The sequence below is a fragment of the Xenopus laevis genome, chromosome 3S, assembly GCF_017654675.1.
Source record: "Xenopus laevis strain J_2021 chromosome 3S, Xenopus_laevis_v10.1, whole genome shotgun sequence".
Classification (NCBI taxonomy): Eukaryota; Metazoa; Chordata; class Amphibia; order Anura; family Pipidae; genus Xenopus; species Xenopus laevis.
In genome coordinates, this window is record NC_054376.1 from 27,626,527 (window position 1) to 27,637,922 (window position 11,396).

At 41.7% G+C, this 11,396-nt stretch overlaps 1 protein-coding gene across 1 annotated transcript; it reads right to left on the minus strand.

Annotated features, from left to right (window-relative positions):
• vamp5.S (vesicle associated membrane protein 5 S homeolog) lies at positions 1-9,058 on the minus strand. The gene is made up of 3 exons (XM_018255139.2): positions 8,749-9,058; positions 3,330-3,467; positions 1-1,096 (listed from the first exon to the last, which is right to left on the minus strand). Exons 1-3 carry the CDS (start codon positions 8,749-8,751, stop codon positions 938-940), a joined length of 300 nt encoding a protein of 99 aa, XP_018110628.1. The 5' UTR covers positions 8,752-9,058; the 3' UTR covers positions 1-937.
• Between the last annotated feature and the right edge of the window lie 2,338 nt (positions 9,059-11,396).

The window sequence follows — 11,396 nt, forward strand, 5'->3', positions numbered from 1 at the left end:
TTTCAGCTTCAAAGCAAAGATTTTACTTGTACTGAGCACAAATAACTGGTGTTCCAAATACATTTTCTTTTTTGGATTTAAATGAGGAATTGCTGAGCACCCCTCACCAGGGGATATAGCAAAAGGTGAAAGACGTTAAACTATGTGACCAGAGGCAGGAAACGAACAAAAACAGGATGTGTGATAACTGCAACTGCCTCTTCTCAGCTTCTTGTATTTACATAAATCTACCACTTTAATATTTTGTTATGACACTTGAGTTCCCATGGGTCCTGCCTTGCTCTGCTGTCATTTTAGTCCCTTGGTGTGTCTAAATAATACATTATGTTTCCATTTATTCTTTCCTCCTCTCCCATCACCTTCAGTTTCCCTATTTATACCTGCCAGTCCACCAATGTTTGTTACTCTCTGCTGTTTCCTTAACACCCAGCCCATTTAATTCCTTCCTCTCTCCAATGAACTGGGCGGGTGTCGTTTTGTTTTTCTTTATTTTCTTTTGCTTTTTTTCTGAAGGAAGGATCATTTCCAGCTTAGCATAGACAGGGTCTTTGTGCCACTCTTGGGTTACAAAGAAGCAATGCTCTGCGCGTCTCTATGTAGCTAAGTAGAAAGGACGGTAACGCAACACATCTGCCCTACAGGTAGGTAGGCAAAAGAGAAAGATGCAGATTTTCTTTCAGTGGAAACAGCAGGCATAAAGGATCAATGTCCTATAAGTCTTTTTGTAGCAAAATAAAAATGACTGTAATCCTACACACCTCTTTGCAAATAAAGAACAATGGGGCACAACCCCGCAGTTAAGTATAGGTAGACAATCTGCAAGGAGCAATGATCTACAGGGGAAGCTTTGCAGTAAAGTCTGTCACCCTTCAAGACCCGAGGGTGCACTCTAAGTGGCACACATCCCTCCTTTAGTCGAATTTACTCCATTGCCTAATTAAGGGTCCGATTGTCCTGGCACTGTGTACAACACAATGATGATGATGATGATCACCACAATCACGGCCACAATCCCTCCAGCGATGATGTACCAGCGCCACTTCTGCCAGCGGGTATGTCGTTCTACTTTCTGGGCAGTTCTCTGAAAGGTGCTGGCCTAAGGGCAAATAAGAAAGTTACTGGGTGCATTACAGATATATGATCATATAACACCGATAAGGGGATCATATAATAATCTCTCTAATGCTTTATTTATCAGTAGGTCTTTCCAGCTGACAAAAGGGCACCCATTCCAATTAGGAGACAGGAGGTTCCGCCTAAATTTTTGGAAGGGGTTTGTTACAGTGAGAGCTGTGAAGATGTGGAATTCTCTCCCTGAATCAGTGTTACAGGCTGATACATTAGATAGCTTTAAGAAGGAGTTGGAATAGCCTGAATAGGTTTTAAAGTTAAAGGGCATGTAGAGGAAAAAAAATAAAATCCCATTTTTACTTTCTTTAATGAAAAAGAAACCTATCTCCAATATACTTTAATTAAAAAATGTGTACCGTTTTTATAAGAAACCTGACTGTATGCAGTGAAATTCTCCCTTCATTTACTGCTGTAGATAGGAATTGTCAGATGGTCCCTAACTGCTGAGCAGAGAAACAATCATACTTATGAACAGCAGGGGGAGCCCCCGCCTTACTTCCCAGCCATGCAGAACTCAAGCAGCTTTGTCTATGACGATCCCTAAGCAGCCCAGACCACACTGAGCATGTGCACAGTCTTGGTCTTGCAAAGATGTTTAACAAAGTTACAAGATGGTGACCCCCTGTAGCCAACTTTGAAAGCATAAATCATTTGTTTGATTAGGCTTGTGGTGCAGTAAGTTCATGTTTATATTTAGTATACAAAATACAGCATTTCTAGCCTTATTCTATTTTAGACTTTACATGCCCTTTAAGGAATGTGGGAACCTGGAACTTCTGTACATTCTCACTCCCATTGTCACAATGTTACAAAATTCTTCCCTTCCCGCTTCCTCCTACTCAGTGTTTTCCTTTTTTCCTTGTATAGAGGGTCTGGTTTCCATCTCTCTTGCAGTTCTCTCGGACAAACAAGAGGGTTTGAATAGCCTGCTCTCAAAGGAATGCACTGCAGTATGCAATCATGACTAATTATACCCCTGCCTGGCACACCTATATAAAAAACATCTATTCCCATTAGAATAAAGTCAAAATAGAATTTTAAAGGGGTTGTTCACCTTTAGCTTAACCTTTAGAATGGTGTAGAGAATGATATTCTGAGGCAATTTGTAACTGGTTTTCATTTTTTATTATTCATGGTTTTTGAGTTATTTAACTTTTAATTCAGCAGCTCTCCAGTTTGCAAATTCAAACTGGTTGCTAAGTTCAAAATTACTTTAGCAACCATGCATTCATTTGAATATGAGACTGGAATATGAATAGGTAAGGCCTGAATAGAAGTAATAAAAAGTAGCAATAACAATACATTTGTAGCCTTAAAGAGCATTTTGTTTTTCTGATGGGGGTCAGTGACCCCCATTGGAAAGCTCAAAAAAGTCAGAAGAAGGCAAATCATTTCAAAAACTATAAAAAAGAAAACATGAAGGCCCACTGAAAAGTTGTACAGAATTAGCCGTTCTATAACATACCAAAAGTGAACTTAAAGGTGATCCACTTATTTAACTGAACCTGTCTACATTATGACAAATGATATCCAACTTGGAAATGAAAGGAGCACCCAGAGACTGGCCCAAAATGCTTAGTTCTGGGAGCACAAAGTTACGCCTGGGAGCTGAAGATACTGTAGAACAAGGGGGGCAGTAAGATTTATTGTGGGCACTTCCCTGGTTGTAAGAGAGCCCTAATGGTTCAATCAAACAATAATATCTTAACTGGAACCTGACTGGAATAATAATTTGACTAGAACCTCTGCTATGATACATATCCATTAAAAATGTGTTTCACAGTCTTTTTTCCTTACAATTGTGTATTATATTACATAAGTTGCTCTACATAAGATTTATATTTATTTTCCAGCTGCAAGTAAAGCACTCTTGCTGCAAGTCCTTATGGCAAGCACCTACTGTATGTGGCCACTGCTCTGAAGCAAGCAGGTAATAGCTGTGCATCTGGGAAGGGTCATTTCCAATTTTGTACCCATTTACCCAGTTAACCTGATGTTATGGGAACATAAAAGTAACAATGGGCCAATGGTAGCAAGTTCAGTTCTGCATAAATAAAGACTGGTAGTGTGGAATGTGCTCAGTAGACACAGGGAAGGAGACTGGATACATAATGTGTGAAATGAGGGAATAAATAGGCAGCACACAGATAAAAAGAAGTATGAATGCATGCATTTATGGGCTGTCCCATGTGACATACCATGCTAAGCAAATCATTGGATCGATCCTCTAGGTCAGATATCTTCCCTTCTCTCTCAATGACCTTGTCAACATTGTTTTTCATCAAGACTTTCACCTCCTCTGCGTTGCTCTGACATAATTCCAGGTTGTTGTTCGCCTGGGGGGAGAAAAGAGAGGGAATTCTGGAATGTTTTTTTCCAGGAGAAACTATACCCCTGAACATTGCAGGTCTCTATAAAAATATATATCATGTAAAACAGCCCATATGTAAAACAGTGTTTCATACAGGGATGTAGCGGATCCAGTATTATGGGATTGGGCTGAATCCCAAATCTTTCATGATGGGTTAGGGCCGAATCTGAACTAGGGATGCACCGAATCCAGGATTCGGTTCAGGTTTCGGCCAGAATTCGGCCTTTTTCAGCAGGATTCGGATTCAGCCGAATCCTTCTGCCCAGCCGAACCGAATCCGAACCCTAATTTGCATATGCATATTCAAATTAGGGGCGGGGAGGGAAATTGTGTGACTTTTTGTCAGAAAACAAGGAAGTAAAACATGTTTTCCCCTCCCCACCCCTAATTTGCATATGTAAATTCGGGTTCGGTCGAATCTTTCGCGAAGGATTCGGGGGTTCGGCCGAATCAAAAAAAGTGGATTCGGTGCATCCCTAATGAACCCTAACTTGCATATACAATTTGTGCAAGGAAGGGTTCAAGAGTACTATTGTTACAGTGCACAATTTTCTTGCTCGTGTGATAAAAAGTCACAAGATTTTAAAGATTTGGATTCTGTTTGGCCAGGCACTTAGAATCCTGCTGAAAAAGGCCAATGCTGCATTCAGTGCATCCCTAATCAGGGTGGGACTGGGTAGAGGGGCCCAGTGATATATGGGGGCCCCAAGGTGGCAGCCACGGTGGGCCCCAGGCCCCCCAATATGACTCTATCTCTAGCTTCATATAAGTAAACCTTTTCATGGAGATTATAGTTTTCTTTTCATATCTGCCATTGCACAATCCTATTTTAACAGTGAGCACTGTGCTCACACACAAACCAAGGGCACACATACATGCTTGGTTTCATCAGCCAATAAAAGGGCAGCGTTGTCTTTTCTAAACTAAACTGCAGTCAGGTGATCAGCGAGTGGCAGAACTCCACAAAATGGCGGTTCAATAGAAAGGATGTTAAAGGGCAATATTTATTTATTGCTATGTATATGGTTGGTAAGATTCTATGATAGGCCACTAAATATAAGATACATTATCTGTTGGTTGAGTATTCATTGTGAAGTAATAAACCTTTTCAAACATAGAAGAAGTTGTAACGGCCCTCCCAGGAGAGGTCTCATCATCTCACTCCTAAGTGCTTGGAAGGCCCACCAAGCCCATTAAATGATTCTGATTAAATATTAAAGTGTACATAGCAGGCGGAACTTGTACATAGGGGCAGATTTATCAAAGGTCGAAGTTCAAAGTTAAAAAAACTTCGAACTTCGAATTCAAAAAGACCAACCGAATGGAGGTCGAAGTTTTTTGGGGCCGAAGTGGGCTGAATACGGCCTACTTCGAATTGTACGATTGTACTTTTTTTAACTTCGACCTTCAATCTCCCAAACAGTTGCCTCCATACAGGTTCTAGGAGGTTCTAGGAGGTCCCCCATAGGCTAAAACAGCACTTCGGCAGCTTTTAGGTGGTGAATGGTCGAAGTCGAAGTTTTAAAGAGACAGTACTTTGACCTTTGATAAATCTGCCCCTTAAAGTCAACTTGCAGGCTGTTAAGTGAAAAGCAGGTACAATATTCCCATCCTAATGGATATAGTTTCATTCATGAGACTAACCACAACTTGTGCACTAGGATAGAATGAGTCTAAGATATAAACCTGGTCTCATCTAAAAGAAGGTTAATAAACAAAGGAAAACAAAAGCCTAACCTGAATATGGTTATAAATGCTGTTTGAGGAAGGGTTGCCTCCTTTTCTAAAAAGGAGGGGGCGGTAACAGAAAAAGGGGGCGGTAACAGAAAGGGGTGGGTCGTGATGTAAAAGGGGTGGAGTCACACAAAGTGCTGCAAAGGGGGCGGAGCAACACTCGCGATGGACAGAAACCTGAAAAAAAGGTAAGTACTGAGCGAATTGGGGGCGGGCCAAGGGCTTTTTCTTAAGGGTATTACAAATGACTACATTGCCGGTAAATTTGAAATACCGGCCCCGGCCTTGGCAGTTGTTTTACCTGCTAGGCCGGTAAAATACTGGCCGGTTGGCAACCTTAGTTTGAGGTGAATCGGAGTGATTTTAGGGCATAACTGGGCATGGCATGGGGCGATTGGGGGTGTGGTGTAATTAATCCCTAATAAGTACAGATTGTATAATTGGGTTTGATTTTGGCTTGATAATAAACAATAAACATCACATGACAACAAGATATTTGCTATCAAAGGAATACTATACCCCCCTACCAATGTAGGTCTCTATAAAAAGATATTGCATAAAACGGCTCATATGTAAAGCCCTGCTTTATGTAAATAAAACATTTTCATAATAATATACTTTTTTAGTAGTATGTGCCATTGGGTAATCCTAAATAGGAAATTGCCATTTTAAGAAACAAGGTGTAACGACTTTCTTCCCTGGTGATTCAGCGGTGCGGCAGGGACGCCCTCCTCGCTGCTCCTCTGTGCCGGTTAACTAAGGGCGCACGCGGCGCCCGTCTTCTGTATTTGTAGGCGCGCTGGCGTCAACACGCAATGGTGCGAATTTCAAATGTATTTAAAATGGCAGTTTATATTTTTATAGGTTCATTCTTAGTGAGTTCCTGGTGCCTTCTGAGTTTGTTCTTGTCTGATTCTGATACCTGTTGTGACCTCTGCCTGGTTTTTGACGATTCTGACTTCTGTATCCTGACCCCTGCCTGGTAACCGACTTTGCTTATTCTGTATCCCTTCTGATTGATCTCTTGATTTGACCCTTGAATGCCTGACTCCGTTTGTACTCTACCTGCCGTGAGCCAGCCTGATCTGACTACGCTTTTGTCCACGACTTGTACCGTGACCGTCTGCCCAAAAGACTTTGCATTACCGTCGTGCCCATTTGCTCGTTCAGAACCCTTCGCTTGGCACCTCTCTTAATAAGACCTGCCGGCATCCGATTAGCCAAGGGCTCTTCCCGAGGTCAAAGGCGGCTGTTAAAGGCGGAAGCAAGAGCCGAGAACAGGGTGCTTAGCATTAGGGTGCTGACCGTGAGACAAGGGCCGCCCCCTGGGATTCACGGTGCACACAAACAAACTATACAAGTTAGGTCACATGAGCCAATTAACAGACAAAGTTCTGTCTTTTGCTCCCACACTTCTTCCTGTTACAGTTAAAGCTGCAGTATTTCTGGTCAGAGGATCTCTGATGCAAGAGATGTAAAAGGGCAATATTTACTTATATTTACAAAGCTTATATAAAGTGACTTTGGTAAAAAGGAATCCTACTCTGGGTAAGGTTTATTGCTAATTGGAGTGATAGGGAACCTAAAGAAATGTAAAGCAATTTTATTCTACACTATATACAACTAAAAAATATACCTGCAGTGGGTTTTAACAGCCTCCAGTTATGAGAACAAAATCTCTGATTGTATAAAGATTTTAAAGTTTGATGGAACGGTTGCATGTTATGAATTCCTCCTTGATTGATATTCAAGTTAAAACTTTTTAACATATGTATTACAGCTATTTATTGTTTTAATTAGTGAGATATATTATATAGTGAATAAAGTACCCCCTCTTGTAAAATATAAGGATATTATTAGTTACCGAGGAGTTTCATGACCATATAAAAACACGAGGCCGAAGGCCGAGTGTTTTTATACAGGTCATGGAACTCCGAGGTAACTTCTAATATCCTCATATTTTACAACTGGGGGTACTTTATTTATTATAATACACAAATTTTAGTGAGTCATGTGACAGAAATGACACCACTACTCACCGTTTATAACTGATGACATCACTACTCACCGTTTATAATTTTATATATAAAATTTACAGGATATTCATGGCTTTTGTGTATTATATATATATATGCATGATAGCGTGAATTCTTGTTACCAATAAAATTTTTAATTGAATTACAATTTGTAGTGATTAAGGTGGATAAGATCCACACCTGTTGGTATTGGGAAGTGTTCCCAATCGGACATTTCTTGTTTTTATAAAGGCAAATGAATCCCTCAGACTCAGGTGCAATCAGACAAAACTTGCACTTCAGTTTTTCAAATAGAACACAAGCATTGGCTTTATTTATTCTAAACTCAGGTCTGAGAAAATGCTGCCAACTCAGTATCCCTTCAGCGACTCACATGCTTGTCTCTGTTCCTGGGTCACACACAAATTATACGATTATTACAATTTCTTCTCATGTTGGGACACAGAACTGGTGGGCTAATAATCAGAGACCTGCCTGCTAACTTTGTTACGTGGAGCCCTCATCAGGGAGCGGCTTTTTCACTTGGCCCCCATATTGATTGCCCTGCTTCTCTCATCAGGTAACTAGGTAATTATTCTCTATTAACAGATTAGCAGAGATTTTATATAAATTGCCCAAATGTTTTCATTTAAAACTGTTGTGTGGGGGGGGGGGGATATGAATCAAGCTGGTCCCCAGAGCTCTGCACAGGACAACAAGAGAAGAGATGCCTCCGCTAATGATGTCCCTTATGACATCACATTTTAAAAACTATATGAAGGTTAAGACCACTGATCAACCAGTAGATTGTCAGCTAGTGGTCAGTAGATCTCCTGAAGACATTCAGTTCTGTATTCACCTGAAACTGAAAATTCAATACATCCCTATTTGCAGTCTAAGGTCCATATCACAGTCACACGCACTACGGTGACTTTAACAGGAGCCAAGTCACCTTCCTGTAAATTTTTGTGGACCGGGAAGAAAAAACATCACTGATGTCCATGCATGGGCAGATAAAAGCTGCTGACTCGGCAATTTCAGGTCAAGTTGGCAAATTACTAGCCCATTCATAGAGAAACCCAGCCCAAGTTCTTAAGTAATGAGCAGTTCTACACATGCATGGCCGGCTCAAAAGAAATACCTATAACTATACAGTCTGGGACTAAAGACTGATGTCTCATAATAACGTTGGTCAAATATTTATCTTCTCTGCAGTTGGTCATTTTTAAAAACCAGTGAGTTTTCTAAGGCCAGACATGCCATGGATACAGACACCAAGTCTTAGAAATAAGAACTGTACCCTTAGAAATAAGGGTACAGTTGGCTGTTAGAAATCATTTCAGGGGCAAGTCACAGATACACAATAATCTGCTTTCCTTGAAAGTGAAAGTAAAAAAATCCAGTTGGGAAGTCAAAACACTCCCTGGGAATTGGGAAAGGGAGGAATCATGGAGGAGAGGGAATATCTACCATACAAGCCTATATGCTGGCACTTACCATCCTGTGTGCTGGGCAGTTGCAAGACAGAGGGAAGGCTTGCAGGCAGTCAGTCAGTGAGCGACAGCCATATGTTGCTGCTTATCTGTATGTGCAACTTTGTCACTGTCCTAGCAAGTCTGTGTTCTCAGCTCACTCCTCCTTCTTCCCTGCTCCCTCCCATGACTCTGTCCGTGCCTCTGTCCGGGGTGAGCTGCAGCGCTACATACAAACCTTCCTGCTGCACGTAAGGAACCCTCTCCCCTGGGAAAGCCTCAGCAGCAGCTGCACAGAGACAGAAGCACAGGGACAGAAGCACAGAGACAGAAGCAACAGGTAGTGAGACTCCCCCCCCCCGACTCACATTATTGGCCACACTCAAAAAACCAAAGTAGAAGCCAAGATAAACTGTGTTTGTGTGAGTGAGCTGTGGTTTTGGTTTCCTGTTGTACAGAGTGAATTAGCTACAACCACAAAGCACTAAGATCAAGTGTAGGGTAGAACGTTTGATATGAAGCATAACAAAAGTGGTGTAAAGGCTAACTAAGATGGTAATCACAGCAAGAACATTGTTCCTTCTTCAAAGCTGATTACAAAGAAGCCATGTTGGCACTGACATATATACAGCATTTTGTTTACAAAAAAACTGTGAAGGACAAAAGGAGAAACAACACATAAGCATTATTTGTATTGCAAGCAGGGACAGACTTACAGGGAGGTGGGTTATGCAAAGTAGTCCAGATCAGGCAGGAATTAGACCTCAGGGTAAGGCCACACTGGGCCTTTTCCGAAGTCGCCCGAATGTTGCCTCACGAGGAAACTTCGGGCGACTTCAGAAAATGAATCGCCGCGTGTTATTAGCACCGGCAATTTATTCATTTTAGCCGGCACAGAGAGAGGGAAGGCGTTTGGGGAGATTGATCGCCCCTAAAGACGAGGTGTTTAGTCACCAGGCGACCAAATCTCCCCAAAACACCCAGTGTGGCCTTACCCTTAGGTGTGAATTAGATTCCTGTAGTTGTTTGTTGTCTCCACAGATTTTTTTTTTAAAAAAAATGTATGTATCTGCTTCTAGTCTTAGTAATTATCCTGAAATCCATGGCCTAAACCAGTTTTGTTTCCAGTATCTGTTCTTATCAGGAGGAGTGTCAAAGCTCCTTCTGGTGAGGGAGAGAAACACTTGATCCTCTGGCCAGAGCCCTTAGCATTATGGAAGCCCGAGGAGCTGTGCACCCTACGGGTAGGGTTGCCACCTGGCTGGTATCTTACCGGCCTGGCCGGTAAAAATGATGGTTGATCCCAATGTTATTAATAGGGTAAAATGATAAATACTATATATAGGAAGGCCGGTATTTATTTCCAGAAAAGGTGGCAACCCTACCTACAGGGGATGCCTGACTCACGTTGGGTCTTGCACTGTGCACTACGCACTTTTGGGTTTCTATCTTTCTTTAATTTCTTTGCTCCGGCCTTTTGGCCAGCGAGAACATTTTTATATTTGGCCACCGGCTGGAGCCGCATGGCACTTTTTAGCACTTATTTCATTCCCCATTTTTCGCGGGACAGTCATGATTTGGTCAGCTCCACCCACAGTCCCTTTCTCTTTGATCTCCTGCACTGAACAGCCAGAAAAAGATACCATGTTTCTAAAACTCAATTGACTTTTGGCAGGTGCACTTTGATACTTTGCTTTAAGATAGGCAAAGAAACAATTGCAACAATTTAAGATAAACAAAGAGACAATTGTAACAATATAAGATTAGCAGGTCTTTTGGGGAAACTGTGATTTGCAGTTTAAAGGGCAATTTACCTTCATTAGCAAAACTGTAATAACTTTCATAACCTGCCAAATTTTGAAAATAGACATGGTAATTAGGGGGGTGTGACCACAAAAACTGTTGTGGCCAAAAAAATTGCCGCACTACGCACAGCAAATCTTTTTGTCCCTCTTTCTATTTCCAAAATGTTGGGAGGTATGTTATATATGCAATTATTTTTAAGCACTTATTTATTAAAATAGCACTTTTTATGTTATAATATTTTTTTATGTTTTTATATGTGTGTGCAGTCCTGTATCTTCTCAGGCTTTGGGTGCATATTGAGTCCTTTTGGGCTCTGCCCCTGGCCATGGACTTGGTGCCCTCGGGGAAGCTTTGGCAGAACCCAGGGTAGAGGGACTCTCCCTAGCCGTAAGGTGAATGAGAGTCTGACGACCCGTGCTTGTGCCTTTTGTGCCAGGTGGATCTGGGATGATGGGACTCACCGTAGCTTTGGCGAAGGTGAGCACATGGACTTGAGACACCTTTGATATATTTTGGCAAGGGCCCTCAGGATTTTGGAGCCCATGCCTTTGGGTGGGACTCATGGAGGCACCCTGCACCATGCACTTTTTGCACTGTGCACTTATAGGGTGGATGAAAGCACTTAGAAAAATAGTTATAACCACAAAGCAGTTGGTAACACACAGGAAAATAGAGCACATGGCTACAGCAAGGGATAGATCCCATATTGTCTCACACAACCACATTACTGGCACTGAATGGCTGCAGCAATGTCCATCTTTTCTCTGATGTCTTTTCACTGCCTTTACACATATAACCCTAATTTGGTTACTGTCTGTAGAATAGCAATTAAACCCTTGCAATTCAGGGCCCGGAATTTCTCTTTGC